Source organism: Lynx canadensis, chromosome A3, assembly GCF_007474595.2.
Source record: "Lynx canadensis isolate LIC74 chromosome A3, mLynCan4.pri.v2, whole genome shotgun sequence".
In the NCBI taxonomy this organism is placed as follows: Eukaryota; Metazoa; Chordata; class Mammalia; order Carnivora; family Felidae; genus Lynx; species Lynx canadensis.
This window is the reverse complement of record NC_044305.1, coordinates 5572553-5595159: the sequence shown is the minus strand read 5'-3', so window position 1 is coordinate 5595159 and position 22607 is coordinate 5572553. Positions and strand designations below refer to the sequence as shown.

The window sequence follows — 22607 nt, the reverse complement described above, 5'->3', positions numbered from 1 at the left end:
CCCGGGGAGGAGCGCGAGGGGGTTCTGGGAGCTGATCGTGTTCTGCTTCTTGATTCGTGCACGGTTCTGCACACGGTTACACTTCCGTAAACAGTGTGCGTGGTAAAGGTTGGCTGGCTTCATCCATCTTCAATACAACACGAGTATTTATTACCGTATCTCCTCTATTGTAGGAGGTGTGATCAACTTAATGACGGCTCTTGGGGGAAAAGATACCAACACGTTGATCAATTTTATGACATTTTGGTTTCAGAAACGCCGATAATCAAAGAAATGGGGTATTATGTCTAAAGGACTCGATTGTAAAACATTTCTGTGGCTTCCTCCTGCCCTCGCAGATGACCTGCCCATTAGCAAGGCTCTTTACTAACCTGCCCTAAACCCATCTTTCGAGCCCGAGGAGCACTTCAGGATCAAGTTAAGAGGGACGGCTCAAGAGCCAGACCTCCAAACTCAAATTCACTTCCTGGCTATGTATCCTGGGCCAGCTACTACACTCTGTGCTCAGTTTTCTGGTCTATAAAATAGGAAGATAATAACAGCCCCCACCTGAAATGGTTGTTAGGAGAAGTCATCAAGTTAATTTAGGTAAAGAGGATAAAGGATGCTTGGCACATAGTAAGCCCCTGACAAATGGTACCTACTTAGATTATTATTAGAATGGCTAACACGGGGGCGCCTGGGTGGCTCAGTCGGGTGAACATCCGACTTCAGCTCAGGTCGTGATCTCACGGTTCGTGGGTTCGAGCCCCACATCGGGCTCTGGGCTGACAGCTCGGAGCCTGGAGCCTGCTTCGGATTCTGTGTCTCCCTCTCTCTCTCTTTGCCCCTCCCCTGCTCATGCTCAGTCTCTCTCTCTCTCAAAAATGAATAAACTAAAAAAAATTAAAAAAAAAAAAGAGTGGCTAACACAGATATAACTAAATAGTAGACACACCCTCAATCCCCCAACCTAGTCACAAGGGACCAGAACCTGACTCCCAGCAACCTTACTCATGTAGCACGATCTACTATCTAGATCCAACTGATGCACGAGTACACATGTGATTCAAGCTGCCTCAGAGTCTCTCTGAGGTGCAGAGGTCTACCATACCATCAAGGACCCAAGTTTCTTCGGTCTTTTTGCTCTGCCCCTGTCTGCATGTTGATTTTTAATCCTTAGGCCTTTTGCCTCATGGTCACAAGATGGCTGCCACGACTCCAAACATCATGTCTTCACAGAGCCACATTCATGGCAGAAAAAAAAAAAAGAAGAAGAAGAAGTACAGAGAGTTCTGTTTGCTCAGCTGTCACTCATCTGGAAGCAAAATATTTTTCAGAACCACCTCCTACCCCATTCCTCCCCTAGCAAATTTCCTCTCGTGTCTCACTGGTTCGGACAGCATTCTGTGGCTATCCCAACCTGCCGGAGAAGCTGGGAAAGCAAGTATGTGGCTAGCCAGATAGTTATAATTACAAGTTGCTGTGGGTGGCCTTCTTTCTCCCAACCGACAGGGTAGCAGAGGAAACCAGTGAGGCAGAGAGGCAAGAGGGGAGCTGTTCAGTGACAGATGAGGGACCCAGAGAGAATAGCTGCTGGTGTGTCCTTCCCTAAGGCTTGGGATGCACTGACTTCCTTTCCCCACCCCCCCTTAAGCTAGCTTGAATAGGTTTGTTTCGCCTGGACCAAAGAATTCTGTTACGTGTACTTTTGTTCACACCAAACACCCGCGGCCCAAAAACGATCCCTGAAAATACCTGCCACCTCATCAACTCCTACCGGCGAACCCAAGGATACGCTCGGACCCTCGCGCATTACTCTCTTGCGGACAAGCAGAAGCAACCTAGTACCCAAAGCCTACTTCCTGAAAGTTCTTTCCGGCTCTCAGCCTACACACAAGGTTGAGCAGGCTCTCTCCAAGCAGCTTTCCACCTCTGGCTAGCAAACCGTGCGACGCGGATTCTTACGATGCCTCGAGTATCTGGATCGATTCATCCTCTGTCCAGAGGGAAACAGGAGCCACCTGTCCCACAAGCAGAACTCAGACCCAGGGGACAATGATTCCTGACCTTCTCGGGACTTTTCAAACACTTTGCTCCCCTGTCTAAGGAGATCAGGAGGGTTGAGCTGATAAGATAAAGTTTGTTTTCAGCAAACAAGTGGCTGTTGGCTAGAGTCCTGAGGACTCACGTTGTGTCTACTTGGGGGGGGGGTGAGCCTAAAGAGAAGCTCAAGTCTCTCCGTGGGCCACAGAGGGTCTGAATTCGTGTCAGCATGCTACCGGCCTTCTCATACATTCATGGCGGCACACTATTGTCTGGAGACCAGAAACCAGCTTTGGGGCTGTGTCAGAGACAGAAACGAAAATCACCCCCTTCCCCCTGCGTTGGCTAGAGGCCACTTTCATACCTCCCCATCCTCCCTGGCAGCAACAGCTGGCCTTATAAACCAGGTTGGCTCCTGGGACTTAAGGAGAAATCTTCTAGAGAATTCTAGAAAATGAAGAGCGAGGCAAGCAAGGAGAGCTCTTTGAACGCATCCCCTTTCTCTTGCCTTGAACGTGAGATTGTGCGAGGATGTGATGTCTGGGGCTGTAGCAGCCATCTTGCAACCACGAGGCAACGGGCACGAGGAAGTTGAAGGTGGTGAAGATAAGGCGTAAGTTTCACGAATACCTGGAGGAGACCACTGAGCTACCACCCCCAAACTCGGAATCACCTCCTTGAGGTCTTGCTGGTATGGGAGATAATGACATGTCTTTAGCGCCAAAGCCGCTGTTAGGCAGGTGTTCTGTGACTTAGAACACGTCCTAGATGAGACATCTCCTACAGAAGAGGAGATCTGTAATAGGAGGGGAGTAACTCTAATCCTCTTCTGATTAAAGAGAAGCGTTTGGGTCCACTATGGGCGCTGAGCGCGTCTCTCTCCAACGTGGCAGCTTCCTAAGGGATCTCAAGGGTAATTTTCACTCTGCCCAACTTCTTTTTTTTTTTTTTTTTTAATTTTTTTTTTTTCAACGTTTATTTATTTTTGGGACAGAGAGAGACAGAGCATGAACGGGCGAGGGGCAGAGAGAGAGGGAGACACAGAATCGGAAGCAGGCTCCAGGCTCCGAGCCATCAGCCCAGAGCCTGACGCGGGGCTCGAACTCACGGACCGCGAGATCGTGACCTGGCCGAAGTCGGACGCTTAACCGACTGCGCCACCCAGGCGCCCCTCACTCTGCCCAACTTCTATCCAACCCGCTGCCTTCCACCTGGCCCCCACGGAAGGGGTGACTTTTTTTCACACTTTTTTGCAAGGGTCCAGGCCTCTTGTCAAGATCTGTAATGGGAGGGGAGTAAAAAAGCAGAAGTATCATTTGTTTGAATGTTTATTTTCGAAAGAGAGAGAGAGAGAGAGAAAGACAGAACGTGAGCGGGGGAGGGGCAGAGAGAGAAGAGGAGACACAGAATCGGAAGCAGGTTCCAGGCTCCCAGCTGTCAGCACAGGGTCCGATGCGGGGCTCGAACTCACGAACCGCGAGATTGTGACCTGAGCCGAAGTCGGATGCTTAACCACCCAGGCGTCCCCAGAAGTATAATTTTTTTTTTTCAACGTTTATTTATTTTTGGGACAGAGAGAGACAGAGCATGAACGGGGGAGGGGCAGAGAGAGAGGGAGACACAGAATCGGAAGCAGGCTCCAGGCTCCGAGCCATCAGCCCAGAGCCCGACGCGGGGCTCGAACTCCCGGACCGCGAGATCGTGACCTGGCTGAAGTCGGACGCTTAACCGACTGCGCCACCCAGGCGCCCCAGAAGCATAATTTTTAAAATGTGAAGCCACTTACGGAAATGCAGTCTTGGATAGGAGGGGCCCAGGCTGGGGGTGGAGAGGGACTCACAGGCACCCCCAGTGAGCTGTACCGGGCAGACCGGTCCGCACATCAGGGGCTGGTTCGTCACCATGTTCCCAGAAGGGCCTAGAAGACACTCTGCAGCAGTCAAGGGCTCCCAGGGCAGCCCCAGCAGGAGCCCCTCATTTCCTGAGGGTTCCCCATTACCATCTCGCTCAGTCTCTGTGGCCCCGAGCCCCCAGCCACCCCACCTGACGGGGAAAGGGCCGTGGGCTGAATCGTGCCCCCCCGAACCCACGTGTTGAAGCCCGACCCCCAAACGATGCTATCAGGAGACGGGTCTTGGGGAGGGATTGGGTTTAGAGAAGGCCGTGAGGGTGGGCCCCAGGCAGGAGTCAGCGTCCCCATACGAGGGGGAGGTGACCGGGGCTCCGGGCCCTCGCCTTGTGGGGACGCGTGTAGCCACAGAGAAAAACAGACCCAACCACACTGGCAGCTCGTTTCAGCCCTGCAGCCTCCAGACCTGTGAGAACGAACGTCTGCGGTCTAAGCCGCCCGGTCTGTGGCCCTTTGCGATGGCCCAGACTGACTAAGGTGGAAACCGAGGCCCCGAGCGCCCGGGTGCCTTCAGTCACCTGCCTGAGGTCACACACCAGCGACCTGGGACTCAAAGCCACACGGACCTGCTGTCCCCAAAGCCAGACGAGTGAGTGGCCAAGCCTGACCCCTACTTGGCCTCACATGTGGTAATGAATGTGGGAAAGCATGCTAACAGCTGGGGGGGGGGGGGGGGTCACTTAAGATGGAGAAGTATCAGGGATTCGTATCAAAACACGAGGGGACACAGGGGCGCCCGGGGGTTCAGTCAGTTCAGCGTCCGACTTTGGCTCGGGTCACGACCTCGCAGTTCGTGGGTTCGAGCCCCGCGTCGGGCTCTGTGCCGACGGCTCGGAGCCTGGAGCCTGCTTCGGATTCCGTGTCTCCCTCTCTCTGTCCCTCCCCTGCTCATACTGTCTCTGTCTCTCAAAACATGAATAAATGTTAAAAAAAAATTTTAATAAAAACGTGAGGGGACACAAGAAATGCCACCCCACTAAGTGTGACATCAGTGGCGTTCAGGAAAAGAAAACCAAAACCAAAAAAAAAAAAAAAGGCACAATTTTACTGTGAGTTTTAAGTTAATTAATTTTATTTCTTACGAGTAGACCAACCCACAGCCAAGTGTGTAAATCCAAAGGGCTGTCTGTGCCTTGAGCTGGAGGGCACATGCAGACTGGGCCTGGGGGTTCCGTGTTTCCCTAAAACTCTGCACCGATCAGTACGGATCGGAGCCAGCAAGGGGCGACTTTCTGGGATAACAGGATCTGCGATAAGAAAGCCAGCTTCCCGGTCTGTCTCACGTCCGGCTAACTCAGACGGGCTCTCCGCTTCCCCGGGGTCATCGCGGCTAAGGGGGGACCACCCTCAGCCCCAAGCCTGCAGAGCTCAGCGTCCAGCCCACTGTGACCCTCGGCACGAGCCGACGGCGGGTCCCGCCGCCCTGGGGGCCCAGAGGCGCCACGCTGGGGGCCGGCACAGGCAGCCCGCTCCGGGTGGCCCAAGCGTTGGCCTGGCAAGTGACCTTGTCACTGCCGGCAGCTAACGTTCCTGGGCATCCAATGCCCCGCAGGCACCATGCCCGCTCTCCTCTCTCCTCCGCCCAGGGGGTCCCGCCAGCTGCCCGGGAGGCAGGTGCCAGTATTCATGCAGAGGAGGAAACGGGGACCCACAGTATAATCACCTGCCCCAGGTCACAAAGCTAACGAGTGGCAGAACTGGGATTTAGACTCCTAAGGTCCAACCCCAGAGCCAGTCTTAACTACCACCGGAGATGTTTTACAAGAATGGTTTTTTTGATGTTTATTTTAGAGAGAGACGGAGCTTGAGCAGGGGAGGGGAAGAGGGAGAGAGGGTGACACAGAATCCGAAGCAGGCTCCAGGCCCCGAGCTGTCAGCACAGAGCCCGACGCGGGGCTCGAACCCACGAATCGTGAGATCGTGACCTGAGCCGAGGTCGGATGCTTAACAGATTGAGCCACCCTGGCGCCCGTAGAAGTTTTTACAAGCAGAACACGGGGAGGAGGCTACTAGGGCCACGCAAATTCAGGAAGCAGCATGCGCTGGGCCGCGGCATCTCTTACGGAGGCACGACGCATGGCTCGCGTGACGGAGGCTGAGAAGAAATCAGTTTAAATCAGAGGGGCCCCTCTGAACAGCTGGGAGGAGACAGCGTGCGTTGTGTCCTTGGTCGTCTGCAGAGGGACAAAGGGGGACAGGTAAAACTCGGGCTTCATTTTTAGCCCTTCCCAGGTAGAGGGTGTGGGCAGCCGGAAGCAGGGGTCAGCGACCTTCTCCAGCAGGCCAGAGAGGCAGCACCGTAAGGCTTGGGAGAACATCGTCTCCGTTGCAATGACCCCACTCCCGCTGCGGTGGGAAAGCAGAGGCGGACAACACGTAGGCGAACGAGCATGTGCGAAGCAAGTCACAGACACTGGAACCTGGATTTCCTCTGATCTCCAGATGTCACGAAGTCTTCTTCTTCTTTTGATTATGTATCTTGCTTTTTAAAACAATGTAAAAACCGGGGTGCCCGGGTGGCTCAGTCGGCTGGGCGTCCAACTTCAGCTCAGGTCGTGATCTCACGGTTCACGAGTTCGAGCCCCGCGTCGGGCTCTGTGCTGACGGCTCAGAGCCTGGATGGAGCCTGCTTCGGATTCTGTGTCTCCATCTCTCTCTTTCTCTGCCCCTCCCCCATCCTCTCAAAAATAACAAATAAACAAAAAAATTATAAGTACTCAGGGCACCTGGGGGGCTCAGTCTGTTGAACGTCCGACTTCGGCTCTGGTCATGATCTCCAGGTTCGTGGGTTCGAGCCCCGCGTCGGGCTCCATGCTGACAGCTCGGAGCCTGGAGTCTGCTTCGGATTCTGTGTCTCCCTCTCTCTCTGCCCCTCCCCTGCTCGAGCTCTGTCTCTCTCTCTCCCTCTCTCAAAAATAAACATTAAAATAAAATGTAAAAACCGGGGCCCCTGGCTGGCTCAGCCAGAAAAGCATCCAACTCTTGATCTTGAGGTCGTGAGTTCGAGCCCCGTGTCGGGTGTAAACATTACTTTAAAAAAATGAACTCAAAAAAATGTAACAACCACTCTTGCTCACAGGCTACGCAAAAACAGACAGAGGTTCAGACGTGGGCCGTGGGCCGTGGCCTGAAGCCAGCAGGTCTCTCTGCTTGAATCAGCTTTTGGGCTACGGCAGATGTAGAAACACCACCTCTCTGCTACACCCCCCCAAGTTACCTGCCGAGAGAGGAGGACAGTTACCTGGTAAGAGACGTTTTTACCCCAATGCCTCTGAGGGAAGCTGGGTGACAAAAAAAGAGGGGCCACTTCTAAGTGTGCATCTAATAACCTTTCAGCATCACGGAGCACAAGTCACTGTAATGCTCTGGTGGGGCAGCTGGGTGGCTCAGTCGGTGAAGCGTCCGACTTCGGCTCAGCTCACGATCTCCCAGTTTGTGAGTTCGAGCCCCATATCGGGCTCGCTGAGGTCAGCCTGTCCGCACGGGGCCCGCTTCCGATCCTCTGTCCCCCTCTCTCTGCCCCTGCCCGACTTGTGCTCTCCCCAAAGTAAGTGTGAAAACAAAACAAAACAAAACAAAACTACTTTGGTTCCTGGGAGACGATGCCACTCTGTAGAGATGTGACCTCCCTCTTTGTCCCCAGGGTGTTTCAGACCCAGGCAGTGCTGTGCTCCCATGAGAGGGCTCACATTTTGGTTGCAGTCCGTGTTCCTTTCGACTGGAAAATGATCCATCGGTCTAGAAATACCGCTCCGCCCGTTCACCGCCATGGGCCGACGGGTTCGAAGCAAAGGCTCTCAAATCAGTTTCTAACTTTGAGGAAAGGTACCCTACACCAGTGGTTCTCCACTGGGGGCAACTCCCCCCCCCCCACACACACACGGGGGACATTGGCAATGTCTGGACACAAAACGCCTCGGGGTACAGTGCCATGGGCACCTGGCAGGGAGGAGCTAGGGCCTGCCCAACACCCTGTTAACACGCAGAACAGCTCTCACCACAGAGCACCGTCTGGCTAAAAACCTAAGAGTGCCAAGACTGGGAAACCCTGCCCTACATCCACCCAAAGAAGGCACCGCCCAGTTCCCAGGGCGTCTGAGCCACGAGAGGTTTCTGGACCCCCTTTCCCATTCCCCCCTCCCCCAAGTATATTAAGACAATGAGGAGCCTGGGGTTCGAGTAGCTTCATTTATTGTTTCCTCCTAAAGGAAATGACCAACCGGTGCCTCTACCCTATAAACATTTACTAGCCCTGGAAGGTTCTGAGGCCCCACTGCCATTTTTAAGGGCTTCTCTCTCAACAAACGTTAGGTCAAGTCAATCAGAAAAGGGAACCTGAGAAAGGGGAAGGTGGCGGGGGCGGGGGGTGCGTTTTACAAAGTTCAGGACCAGGAGGAACGCTGAGAGACCTAACATGACCCCCCCCCCCCACCCTGTCTCTCGCGCTCATAAACGAATGTCTGCTTCACATTGGGCATCTTATGAACGGGGGCAGAAAGAGTTTTAAAGGTCTCAGGGCACAGCTGCACAGGCTTTTCATTTGCCAGCTGAGTCCCTGTCGTGCTAGTGGGTCTGTGGATTGATTAGTTACTGGCCCTTGGGGCATGATACCGCGAACATTCTCTTAAGACTGGCTCTCTGGGAGGGTTTCCCCGAGTCCTTGGGGCCTGGAAACAAAAATGCAATCAACAAAGATCGCAAAGCAAAGTGTAACAATATCCGGACACCCACAATAGAGAGTTACCAAGAGTTAATATCGTGGTTGCTTCCTTTGTTATAAAGTTTTTCTTTTTAGAATAATTTTAGATTTCCAGGAAAGTCTCAAAACTGGTGGAGCGCTCCCGAACACCCTCACCCAGCCTCCCCTGGCGTGAACATGCCCCAGGACCATGGGACCCTTGTCGAAGCGAAGAAACGAGCACCATTGCCCATCTCCGTTTACTATTAACGAAAACTCCAGACTGTTTTTCAAATCGCATCAGTTTCCACTGATGTCCGCGTTCTGTTCCAAGATCTAACGCGGGATACGCTGTACTTCCTAACGGTTTCTTATTAACAGGAAGAAAACTTGACAGGAACCATTGGAGTTTACTTGAAATTTCTCCCCAATCGCATTCCTTCCTCTCCTCCCGAGAGGCAGCTGCTGGGAGTGCCCCTGGTGTGACCTCATACATGCGGACCCACGGACGACACATAGTATTACCTGGTGCCCCCTCCTGAGTGTGTGTGGTTCGACATAGTGTCCAATGGTTATACCTTTAAACATCTTCCTGCAACTTGCTTTTTTCCGTCCTGACATCATTCTGAATCTGTATTGCTACATAAGAAAGAAGTCCTTCAGTTCCCTTCTGGTTGATTACAAATTTATAAATAAACGGATTGCAAATTTATTTCTCCAATCTCCTGCTCGTGGACATTTAGGCATTTGGTGATTCTAGTCTTCTCTAGAGTGTCTGGAGGTATTGCTATTAAAATGCCAATCTCTAGGGCCGCTTGGGTGGCTCAGCTGGTTGGGCATCTGACTCTTGGTTTCGGCTCAGGTCACAGTCTCACGGTTTGTAGGTTCAAGCCCTGCGTGGGGCTGTGTGCTGGCAGCTCAGAGCCTGGAGCCTGCTTCGGATTCTCTCTTTCCCTCTTTCTCTGTCCCTCCCCCGTTCATGCTGTGTCTATCTCTCTCAAACAAATAACCTCAAATTTTTTTTTATTTTTAACTTTTTAATGTTTATTTGAGAGAGAGAGAGAGAGAGAGAGAGAGAGAGAGAGAGACAGAGCATGAGTGGGGGAGGGGTAGAGCCAGAGGGAGACACAGAATTATTGAAAGCAGGCTCCAGGCTCCGAGCTGTCAGCACAGAGCCTGACACGGGGCTCGAACTCCCAGACCGCAAGATCATGACCTGATCAGACACTTAACCAACTGAGCCACCCAGGCGCGCCCCCCCCCACCCCCCACCACCAAAAAAATTTTAAATACCCATCTTTAGTTGCCTCTGGAATTTCACCATCCAAGGGGAGTGGGGTGCATGTAGGAGCCCCGGTACACGGCACTCGGGACCCTCCACCCTGGCAATTTGTTTGAGGTCCCAGAGCGGGAGGAAGGAGTTATCATAAGCAGGATAGATGATGAAAGAAAAAGGTATGCACCAAGCCACAAAGTGAAGGTCAAGGGCTCAGCGTGTGTTTTGGTGGCCCAACACCACTCCCCTTGCGTGTCCCCCAGCCCCCCGTTCACATACCTCCATGGGGCGAGGAGAAAAGAGTTTACTGCTTTACGTTCAACCCCACAGCTTTCTAGCAACGCAAGTTGGGGCCCCTTTATCTTCCTGCTCCCTGATAAAAGGGGAACGACTCGTTTTGCAGAATGTTGAGAGAATTAAATGAGAAGCCCGATAAAGAGGGGTGTAAGAGCTCCGCGGCTGCTACAAAAAGATGGTGTCCTTTATCACTAGGATTTATTTCAGTGACGTATTTAGCTGACGAAGGACTCTCTGAATTCAGTCCCTACATTCAGCCCTGCAAGATCCCACCCGGACTACAGGAAGTGGCCCTGAGGCCCAGGCAGAAAAGGCAGCACCCCCACTCGGGGCAAGACTTCGTGACAGAGTAATAATCCGCACAAGCCGGACAAGCGCCAGCCAGGACCAGAGTCAGGCTCCTGATTCTCTGGGTCGGGAACCAGACGGAGGCTGGAGCGTGCTTTTGCTGAAAGACAAGTCCTAAAGAGGTCAGTCGTTTTACAAGTGGGAAGAGAGAGAAGTGGTTCTTCTTGTTGAACCATGTCAATACCTCACTGATGCAGAAACTTCTAGAAACACTGGTCTCCACAATGGGGTGCAAGCACTTGGGGGAGGCTAGAGGGATGCACTGGGATGTGGGGAAAATATTACAATCATAATTAAGTACATTTCAAGGACCGATGGACGTCAGGGAAGATGGAAATTTACCAGCCAAGCTTTGATAAAAATCTCTGCGTAACTGGTGGATGAGATAAAAAGCGAGGATCTTGGGGTGCCTGGGGGGCTCAGTCGGTTAAGCTTCCGACTTCAGCTCAGGTCACGATCTCACAGTCTGTGAGTTCAAGCCCCGAGTCGGGCTCTGGGCTGACGGGCTCAGAGCCTGGAGCCTGCTTCGGGTTCTGTGTCTCCCTCTCTCTCTGCCCCTCCCCCACTCATACTCTGTCTCTGTCTCAAAAATAAATAAAAACACTTCGGACTCTGTGTCTCCCTCTCTCTCTGCCCCTCTGCTGTTCACGCTGTCTCTCTCTGTCTCAAAAATAAATAAAAACATTTAAAAACCATTTTTTTAATCTTTTTTTAATGTTTATTTATTTCTGAGACAGAGAGAGACAGAGCATGAGCAGGGGAGGGGCAGAGAGAGAGGGAGACACAGAATCCGAAGCGGGCTCCAGGCCCCGAGCTGTCAGCACAGAGCCCGACGCGGGGCTCGAACTAACGGACCTGAGCCGAAGTCAGTCACTCAACCAACTGAGCCACCCAAGCACCCCTAAAAAACATTTTTTTTTTTTAAATACAAAGTGAGGATCGTGTTTCAGCCAACAGTTCCTCTCTTCCGTTGCCATATTCTTCCCGGGAGAAAGCCTTCCCCCCATAGTGCCACACTTCCCAGGTTCCTTCTGGTGCTCCCCTTTCCAAGCTGGGGTTCTAGTTTCCCCGCCCACCTTGGGTCAGGTGTGGCCACGCGACCAGCTCTGGCCAATGAAATGTGAGAAGTGGGGCATTCACTTGTCAAAGCCCAGGCACAATTCACAGAGCCTTTCCCTCCGACTTGGGAACAGGTGACACCGGACAGGGTGTCAGCCCCATCAGCCAGGGGACCTGCGCCCCCTGCCAACCCGGCCAAGGCGCAGAGCCCCTACCAAGCCACAGTGGAGCCAAACTTAATACAAGAGAACAACAAACCTCTGTGGGTTTAGCCTACCAAGACTGCGGTCTCTGTTATCATGTGACAACTGCACTTATGCTGATTAGGCAAATGGAGGGCCAAAATAATAAAAATGTCGGACCAGGACTTTGGCCCGCTGATCCCAAACTGCTGGGCCACGATTCTGAAAGCCATCAAATTCTATCGCACAACATGAACTCACCTGTGAGAGCAAAATTAGGTGAAGGTGTCTCGTTAAATAAAAGTGCAATTTTGTATTAATTAATAATGATCAATTAGTTAAAATGTGTATCAATTAACATCAGAATTTTGCATTGTTTTTACCTTTAGGGCCTTCTTTCTTTTTTTTTTTTTTTTAAACACATTTATTATTGAGAGACAGAGAGAGACAGGGTGCAAGCAGGGGAGGGGCAGAGAGAGAGGGAGACACAGAATCGGAAGCAGGCTCCGGGCTCTGAGCTGTCAGCACAGAGCCCGACGCGGGGCTTGAACCCAGGAACCACGAGATCGTGACCTGAGCCCAAGTCGGACGTTCAACCGACTGAGCCACCGAGGTGCCCCATGTTTTTACCTTTAGTGCCTTCCTCCTTAAATTTATATTTTACTTATGTTTTATAAGGTAAAAAAAAAAAAAAAAAAGAAGAAAAAAAACTAAAACAGTAGGATTTCTTTTTTTTTTTTTAATATTTATTTATTTGGGGGGAGAGTGCAAGCGGGGGAGGGGCAGAGGGCGGGGGACAGGGGATCCAAAGCGGGCTCTGTGCACACAGGCTGACAGCAGCTAGCCAGATGTGGGGTTCTAACTCACAAACCATGAGATCAAGACCTGAGCCCAAGTCGGAGGCTCAAACGACGGAGCCACCCAGGCGCCCCAATAGGACTTATTTCTAATTAGGGCGTCGACCCAGAAATTTACAAGCAGAGAGGCAAAAGCAAAAAAAAAATTCAGAAGAGCTGTCTTAGAACATCTTCAACTCATTCATGCATACAAGCAGCCAATATCTGATCACCTCCTGTGCCATGAGAATTTGGCAAGGCAGTGCAAGAACAAAATAGTAAGAATGTCTGAAAAAACGGTCAAGAAAAGAGTCCTTTATCAAAGGCCAAACACAAGTCATTGAAACCGCAGAATAACTTGCTTGCCTCTGTTGGCCGCCTTAAATTGCCAGGGCAGATGAGCACCGGGACCATTACAGAACCAGTCTAAGCTGACTGTCACGCTAAGTGTTTAGATTTTTTTTTTTTTTTCCAAGCTACATAAAAGCAAGCGAGAGGCTGGCATGACAAGACAGCACAGGCCTAACTCCAGTGCTTAAAAAACATGCGAGTCCTCGATTTTGGAAACAGTGCAAGTTTTTATTCACAGCCAAATTTAATTAAGCCAGACAACAAAAGATTCGGAACTTGAAAGCCACTCTGGGGAGATAAAGATGGGAAAGAATAACACGTGACCTCAAAGATGCAGGGAAACCTAATACTCACTAAGTCAGATTTTTCGAGCAGTGTAGAAAGAGCTGAAGGGAATTTACGGGAAGCCTTGAGTGATTAAGCCCACCCCTCGTCTCGGGCCCTGGAGACGTTCTCTTTCGTCCCAGGGTCTCCAGAGGCTTCTAAACGCACTGAATCCACACAGGGCTTTGTTGCAGCCTAACCCCAGCCGGGGGAGTGGGGGACAGCCTTGCACCTGCTCCAATAAAGAGTGGGGAGGCTGTGCTGTTCTGTTAATGAATGCTTTGGGCTTGTCACTCCCTTGAAGGAAAAGACAATTTGTACTTTGACCATCTTCCAGAAGGGGTGGGAAGAAATAGTTCAGTGCTGGGCTTTTTTTTTTTAATTAAAACTTTTTATTTTGGAATGATTTTTGACTTAGAGAAAAGTTGCACAGAGAGTACAGAGAGTTCCCATATACCTTCACCCAAATTTTAGTTTCCCTGGAAATAAAATTTTTAAATAGCCATAGATGCTAAAAGCAAGAGAAATAGTCAGCAAAATACTCTGTTTATCCTCAAAGAAGTTTGGTGTGCTCATTCAAATTTCATCGATCTCGGAAAGAAGGAAATCGTGTGTGTGTGAACACACACACATTTTGGGGGCCATTTTCTTGCTATCTTTAAAATAACATGGGTGGCTTAACCTAAATATTTTAAGTACTAAAAAACTCATATGGGGGGGGTGGCGCCTGGGGGGCTCAGTCGGTTAAGCGTCCGACTTTGGCTCGGGTCATGATCTCGCGGTTTGTGAGTTCGAGCCCCGCGTCAGGCTCTGTGCTGACGGCTCGGAGCCTGGAGCCTGTTTCGGATTCTATGTCTCCCTCTCTCTCCGCGCCTCCCCCACTGATGTTCTCTCTCTCTCTCTCTCTCTCTCTCTCTCTCTCAAAAATAAATAAACGTTAAGAAATAAATTTTTAAAAAAACCTCACCTCGAGACCAATATAGCGAAATGACTAGTTCTGTGGCCACCACAATAAAAACGAGAGCCACCGTTTCGTGCACACCTACTGTGTGCCAGGCTCTACACGTGTGTGATAGGGTCGTGCCTTCGCGAGGATCTGTGAAGGAGGGGATCGTTACCCAGCTTTACAAAACGAGGACGCAAACTCAGAGATGTTAAGGGACTTGTTCAAGGTCACACAGCAACCAGAGAGGAAACAGACACATGGGTTTAAGCTGTGTCTAAGGAGAAATCGCGGCGGATGCCGTTCCGTTCTCCCTTGCCAAGTCACACCCTCGGCTGTCACCGAGAACTTCCGTTACAAGGCAGTGAAGCCCCCCAACCCCCCACTCCATATATCACCCAGAATTAGCTGCAAAGTGTCAGGAAACTTGGCCAGGCAGCCCCAAGCATCAGCAAGGGCTGGAGACCTTCACCGTGAAGCCCTTTATAGAAAGCTGCAGTTGGAAGCCCCCTCTCCCGCAAGGGAACAAATTAACATTGGCATTCCAAACACAGGAAAGGAAGGAAATTGGAAACACAGTTTATACTTGGCCAGCCCTTTGAAATACTGTACCATGCTACCGACATCAATTAATGGAAAGCAGGGCTGGGCTGAGAGGCTCTGGTTTGCAAATGCATTAACACACGTTAAACATGTTTGTACAGGAACCGGATTATAAGCACCCTGGCTCCAAAACAATAAAGCAATTACCCTAAAACTGGTGCTCAGAGTTGTCATTAATTCAATCCACTCCACTCGGATCAGCAAAGGCTTTGCGCAGCTCCCAACAATGCCTTCTGCTACAAATGTTGAAAGGCCGCATCGCACATGCTTCTCTGAGTTTCACATAAGTAAGTGTCAAACTCTTGCGCTCCTGATGTCCTCCCCCCCACCCCCCAAATCATAAACACTCCCCTCTGGCGAGGGGAAGAACACGCGGCGGCCGGCCCCCGGTGTTCACCCACCGCGTCATTCCCCGTTGGGTTCAAGCAATCTGTCGGGGAGGTGGGGGGGGGGAGGTCAACTATGAAATATATGAAAAAATATCTGTTCCATATTAAGAAATACCAAGTCACATTTTTGTCAGATATTATTTGTCAAATGCCAGTTGCTGCAAAACCCAGAATTCAACTGCAGCTGAACACACAGCTAATACCAAATGGTTCACATAATAGCCGTGATCATACACGGGATCGTTTGCAGCGAAAGAACCCCCCCCCCCTCCCCTTCCTCTATAAACTGTTTCAGGAATTGGAAAGAAAAGCATCTGAAGCTCTGGAATAAATAAAGCACTGTGCCTTGAGCTGCCCCGTACGAAAGACCCAGCATGCTGGGAGCAAGGACTCAAAACAACCAGAAAGGCAAGTGCCCGCTGAACAGCTTTGTAAGAATGCTCACGAGGAAAGATTTTAGATGATGCACGGGTCAATCCCACCAGTTCTGGCTCACCGGGTAAGAACCGGCCAAATTCGTAAAAGACCAGCATCCCCGGGCAGCCGCACCCACGGCAGCTCCCACCTGCACGCGCGACATCCAGGGTCCAGGCGACCCCGCATTCCTGGGGCCGCCTCTGCCCTGCTCCCGCGCCCCGGTGACGTCACCCTGCGACTCCACGTTGCTCTGGGATCCAACAAGTCTGAGCAATTTGGGCGTGTAAAGCTAAATGTGCCATCATTTTCACCACAAATTAACAGTTTCTATGTAAATATTGGTATTTCCTCACCCCATGAAGGCGAGAGGAGGCAAAATGGCACCGGCACATTTGATTCAAACTAATTAAAAGCAGAGGGTCGTGCAATTCAATATATTGATTTTACCAGTGGGACTTAAGTCTTTTATAAGAAGTATACACAGCTGCGTTGCTCGCCCACCACCACGTTTTCACGGCATTTCTTTGCATTCCTTCTGACAATAACATGACAGGTCCCACGCATCCCTGCCTGTGCCCTCACCCCCGCGACACTGCCTGACGGCACTGAGGCAAAGTGATACAGCAGCCTGCCAGAAACAGTGTGTCGACAGCCCCCAGCTAGGTCTGAAGAGTGACTGCAAAGAAAGGAGCATGGCCAGCCCTTCGGGCCCTCCATTCAAAATATTCATTTGGCAAAACGGATGGGCAGGCTGGGGAGGGTGGGGACTGGGGGAGCGTTAGGACACTGTGATGCTTGCAATGGGCCAAATATGACCTTACCCAATAGGGAAAAAAGATATTAAAGCGATAGGGGTGATCAATCAACTTAGATGGGACTCTCCCCGGAATGAAGTCATCACTTGTCTCGGAGTTCAGCGGACATGTGATATTCGCTCACATCACAGGCATCCTGGCCGTCAGGGGATCGGACGCCAGCTGGGTTTATCTCGCAGGGGTTTGAGAGCCCTACCCCGGGATGAAAGGCCCCTGACCCACAGCTCACAAGAGCTGTGTTTTACTTTTGAGTTCATTTCTTCATGGGGAGATGGCGGGGAGGGGGGAGAAGGTGAGGGGTGTCGGGGCGGGAGGGGGGAGAGGGAATTTCAAGCAGGCTCCGCGCTGTCAGCACAGAGCCCGATGTGGGGCTTGAACCCACGAACCGTGAGATCACGACCTGGGCCGAAACCAAGTCTGCCGCTTAATCGACTGAGCCACCCAGGCGTCCCAAGAGCTGTGCTTTAGGAGCGGTTTCTTCTCTCGGGCATTCACAGAATCGTCCCTTTGCAGTCCTGAAATCAATCTATCCGGGCCACCTCCCTCGCCCCACTCCACAACCAAAGCAGAGCCCCGGAATCAAAACCCCAAACTAGCCACAGCAGGCTGGCACCCAGGGCTCGGCCTCAACCTGCTTGGATTCCCGAAGGGCATACAAAGAAGATCAAGAAAGTTCAAGTCCGGGGCACATATATCCTTGGGAAAAGGGGTGGGGGGTGGGGGTGGGAGAAGATCTGTGATTTAAGAAGCAGGAAAAGGAGGTTTAAGGGGAGCGATTTCGCGAGGGTTCCGAAGCACACAGCTGTTGGTGCAGTCCTACAGTGAGGACACCGTGCAGCAAACAAGAAAAGAAAGCTAGAAAGAAGGGGGAAAGCCTGTGTGACATCTATATTAACCTCCAGCTGCTCACCAGTGAGGGCCTGCGCTCCAAGTGCTGGAATGTGGATCCGCCCCTTCCAAATTTTAACACAAGCCAGGTTACAGCTGCAAATGCCTCCAGCCCATGCTCCCTTCTCGAAGCACTCCCTGAAGGAAATTTTTAAACTGTAACAGAATCTTTTTCTAATAGTCTACAGCGGTAGGGCCTGTTCTTAAGGGGCAAGAGGAGAGATCTTAATGCCAAACACTTGTCAACAAAAAGAACAGCCAGATGGTATAAAGCAAAAAACTGCACAGCCTTCTTTCTCCCCGCTCCTTGGCTGCATTAACAAAAGCCACTTTTATACGTGGAGTCCAATAGTGACCGGTTTCCAGCCTTTTCTTTTTTTAATTCAGCTCCGAAGATTCAACAAATTTGCTTCCTTCATAACCTGGGCCGGAGACGAACACCCATCGTTCACCCCTAAAGCCAGCCGGCTTCTTTTGAAGATCCCAAAAGGGGCCGCTGGATTTCCCCAAAGGCAAAAAGAAAAGAAAAAAAAAATGGTAGGGGGCTCTGGCTGGATTCGGTCTGCAGAACTCACATTGCCTGGGGACAACTTCAGAGAAGGTAGCCTGTTTTGAATTCAAAAACTTAAATTCTACACAGAGGAATCAGGGGCTTGTTAATCCAAACCAGTTTACAAATCTCGCCATTGAAGCGAAGGGGCCCAGGCTGAGATGTGAGTCTCCCTTGCAGCTCAGCTAGCGTTACACGGGGGGGTTCATCAGACAGGCTGGTCTTTGTCATAAGGTGGGGTCTGAAGTCCTCATTCTCAGCACCTGGTTTTGTTGTACATTCTCTCCCAGCTCCTTCCCTAGTTTAGACCCCACTCAGCCTGGCAAAAAGCTAGAATTCCAAGGAGAACAACTTAGAGGAACAAAACCGGGTTTGGCTGCAGACAGGAGAGTAATGCACTGGGTCTGCAAAAGCCTTCAGAATCCAGGCAGAGGTCTCCCCGGCATGCAGGACAGCAGCGGTGTGGAGTGGGGGGAGGAGAGGGTGGTGGAGATCGCCAGCTTCTCCAACCACAGCCCCCCAACGTCACCCCAGGTCCCCCGCATGATACCAACTAATGGTCTGATAGGGACAAATGACATTTTCTTCTGCTTGGATAAAGTGAGACTCAACGCACCTTTAGAAAACTTGGTATGTTACAGATCCATTACGCTTTGCAACCCCAGGAAAAACCATGTGCTCCCTCTGCAAACTTAGCTTCCAGATTAGTCTCCTACACACTCCCCTCCACCCCCGGCTGCCACCCCCAAGCCCCTCCCATGGAGAAATTCTGGAGCCTGGACAGAATGGAAGGGACGGGCGGTTTACTCCCGTGCTGTTGCTCAGCAGAAATTAAAGGCCAACCTTAAAGCATCTACAGGAGGAGTCTTGCCAAACTGCAGCCCAGGTCTTCACCCAACTAATTACCTCGAGTTCTAGGGACGGCGAGAGAAAGAAAACAAGGTCAGCGCACTCTGTTAAAAGCCACTCTGCCATCTAATTTGGAGTGATGTTCCAGAAAGCAAGACCTGAGAAAGTCAGGACTGTCCCACAAAGCCCAAAGCCAGCCCAACTGATTAAGAGGCTCAGACAAGCCGGTCTTTGTCCTTTCAAGATGAAAGAAATGGGGCTAACGGGTTGAAAGGTGTGTGTTCAGCCAGAGGAGGTGAACCACCCACCTGTGGCCTTCCCAAACAAGTCCCAGCTCGCTCCCACCACCAAGGGAGAGCAAACAGCCCTGCCCCAAGTTTCCCAGAGGCGCTCAGTCAGCAGCCTCGTCCTTCTCTGGGGTGGGGGGAGCCCTGACCACCGAGGCTCATCCGTATAAACAGGGTGCTTTGCTGCACTGGGTTTGCAAAGCCTTCCACAGAAGCCAGGGTTTACATATACCTTTCTAATGACCCCAGCCTAGCTCTGAGGGCCACCCGGGGGACCTGCTGCGTTCAGTGAGAGTCACCAGGACCCAAGAGAGCATTAGATACCATAAATCCCTCACCAGAGAAAGGGCCTTGGCTAACCCCCAGCTTCAGGATGGTTACAGAGCCCCGCTTTTATAAATATATTTGGAATTTTTCTTTAGGTTCTGGTGTAGGTCATAAATACACATTGTAAAAAAAAAAAAAAAAAAAAAGGCACACAGACAAAAGTGCAGACAATGAAAAATCAGACCCCAGCTCGCACTCCCTAAGCCCCAGCTCCAGTGCTACCCACCCCTCCCCCCCGTAAAATGTATTTCACGTTCACGGTATCTTCTTCCAGGGGGAACGGATGATATACAAGCACATACGTAACCTCACTGATCTGCACCTTGCTTTTTTCCACCTCATACATCTTGGAGATTGTTCTAAATCAGGACATATGGAGCTGCCTCCTTCTAACAGGCTGCTTAGTATAATTTAAACTTTCTTGAGGTTATTTTGGTATCTAAACCTCCCACCCTTTTCTAGCTGAGAGTCGCTGCACTATTTGATTTCTCGCTACTATTAGGACAGACAATGGCGACCCGGGAACTCAGGGAACCTTATCCGGTGCTGGCAGCGTGAGGGTTGATCCCCGCTTCCCCGCGCCCCCTTCCCTGCCCCGCGCCCCCAGCGGGGGGCTTCGGTATCATCTCCCTGTTGACACGGCGCCCGTGGGCGTGAGTTTGTTGTCCTGGCTCCGTTCGCATTTTCGCAGCAAGTTACACACGTAGAATGAAATCGGCTCAGGAAACAGCGCTATCGGGGCGTGTTATCTCGGGAAACCAAATATTTGACCATCAGTCCTACAGCGCGCTGCCGGGGGTTAGTTTGAGCAAGTCGGGTGACCGTGCGCGCACAGACGGAGGAGCCCCCGCGCCCCCGCCGCAGCGCCAGCCTCCCGTCCCCGGGGCCATCGCGGCTCCAGGCGAGAGCTAGGTCCCCCCCGCCGCCCCCGGCAGCGTCTGCTCGGAGATCCCGCGCCACTCAATCGCCAAAACCCGCGGTTTGCGCGCCACACGTGATAAACGCCGAAAATGGATTCTGCCCGCCTGGGACCTATCATTAAATATTTAAAATAGAAAGCTCGCGATGGCACCGTTTCTTCCCCAGCTCCCGCCAGGAGAGCTGGGAGGCAAGGGGGCGCCCGGCCGCCAGGAGGGCGCCCGGAGACACTGGCGGCGCGCCGCACGCCAAGGCGGGCGCACCGCGAGGGGACAGGTAGGGCTTCACGGGGCGGGGAAGGGGGTGCGACGCCTGCGATGCCAGGTCCAGGCGGGGCTGAGAGGGGCCCCGAAAAGGCGGGAAGGCAGCTTCGCCCAACAGGGCCCTTTAAATCCAGGTAGCAGGGGCCGCGCGGGCCCGGCACAGCTCACATGACCCAGCCCCGCGCTTTGAACTGAGCCGCGGCGGGCCCGGCGCCTCCGGCCCCCCAGAGGTGCGGCCGGCCGACTTCACCCGGAGGGGGCTTCAAACCAACCCCTTCCTCCGCCAAACTCCCACGGGCCGAAGGAGCCCGGCTCGCCCTACCTGGGGCGCGCGCTGCTTGGGGTCCACGGGGGCTCGGACCCTGCGCCGGCACTGCGGTTTTGCAAACCGCCCGGAGTGTAAAGATGGGCGGGCTGCGTGCAAAAGGGACCCCCCCCCACTCCCCGTCCCAAAGTGCCTCCTGACCTAGAGGCTCACCCCCTCCCTCCTGCCCGCACTCACCGAGGTTGACGAAGCTCATGACCATGTCGGCGTCGGTGAGGAAGCGGCTATCTTGCAGGCTGGCCAGAGGGGGGCCCTGGGTACTGAAGACGGCCTTGTAGGGGTAGGAGAAGCCCTGGCCGTCGGGCCCGCCGCCCTCCTCCACCGCCATGGCGTTGTACAGGTCCAGCATGAACATGGGCGCCGAGTTGTGCTTGCCCTGGAGGTGGGGGCGCGGGCGATGGGGCAAGCCCAAGATAGAGAGGATCTCGCGCTGCATCTCCCGCCGCTCCTGGCTGCGGAGGCGCCGGTGGATGAAGCTCGAGTGCACCTCGTTGTCCAGGCTGAAGTCGGCCAGGGCGGAGCGCAGCAGGAACAGGGGCGCCCAGAGCGCCACGAAGCTGTGGGGCGCCGCGGCGCGCAGCGAGCGCACGTGCATCGCGCCGGCTCTACGCGCGACCCGGGCTCCGGGCACCCGGCGCCGGGGCCCGCGCCGCCCCAGGTGGCGGAGGGGGGCAGGCGGCCGTCCACGCCGCTCGGTCACTTGCTGCAGACGGGTCCCGCTGCGCCCGCGCCGGACATGGCCCCTCCCCGGCCGGCTGCGCTCTGCCCGGACCCCCGCCCCCTGCTCGGCGCTAGCCCCGGGGTCCCTCGCCCCGCACTCGCCCGGGCTCACCGCGGGGCTCGGAAACCGGCTGGAGCGAGCGAGCGAGCGAGCGAGCGAGCGAGGAGGAGGGCGCGGGTGGGAGGAGCAGCCGGCAAACCTAGGAGCCGGCAGAGCGAGCGCCGGGGAGGCAGCGAGGCGGCGGGCGAGCGAGCGCTCCTTCCTCCGGCTCCGCTCGCGCTCTCGCCCTCGGGCGGCGGCGACCCACTCTCTTCCGAACTGCGGCGCGGAGAGCAGGGGCCCCGAGTCGCTCTCCCAGCGGTGTGCGCCCTTGATCGCACGAGAGGCCGCCTCGGGAGCTCCAGACTGGTACGCGCTGGGGCCTGGGAGGAGGAGGAGGAGGACGGGCTTCCAAGGGCCCCTCCCGCGCCCGCGGCCTCCCACCTGCCCTCGGCCCCGCCCTCCCCCCAGCTGCGCCCAATGGGTTCATTCATTCCTTCTAGTGCGCTCTACAAATATTTACCGAGTGCCCACGGGGTGCCCAGCGCCGGGCCGGACGCCGCGGGGATGCGGAGGGAGGAATCCGAGCCGGCCCTGCCCTCTGGGGACGCGGAGTCCGGCCAGGGAGGTGGCCTGAGCGGGACCGGTGGGATTCTTGTCCGGCTGAAGGGGAAGAAGCGGGGGAGGGGGGGGGAGGGTGCGGAGGCCGCGCAGCAATCCGAGAAGGCTTCCCGGAGGAGGTGACCCCGAGTCCCTCCCGCCCTCTGCTCCACCACCCCCCCCCCATTTACTCCAGCCACGCTGACCCCTGTGCGCCTCCCAGCGCTTAGCGCCAGCCTTCGCTCTTGCCCCCCCCCCCCTCCGCCCGGAATTCTCTCCCTTCCCACCCTCTGTGCCTAGCTCCGATAGCCAACCCTCCACCTCCGGGTGCCACTCGGGTGCCACTTCCTCCCGGACCAGGAGAGGTAAGGTCACTTCTTGTGTTTTC

At 53.5% G+C, this 22607-nt stretch overlaps 1 protein-coding gene across 1 annotated transcript in view; it reads right to left on the bottom strand.

Moving 5' to 3' along the window:
* BMP7 (bone morphogenetic protein 7) overlaps positions 1–21454 on the bottom strand; it is a 90835-nt gene extending 69381 nt beyond the window's left edge. Inside the window, exon 1 of the mRNA XM_030309338.1 lies at positions 21037–21454. Coding sequence (XP_030165198.1) covers positions 21037–21454 — 418 coding nt within the window. The remainder of the gene's footprint in view (positions 1–21036) is intronic.
* Between the last annotated feature and the right edge of the window lie 1153 nt (positions 21455–22607).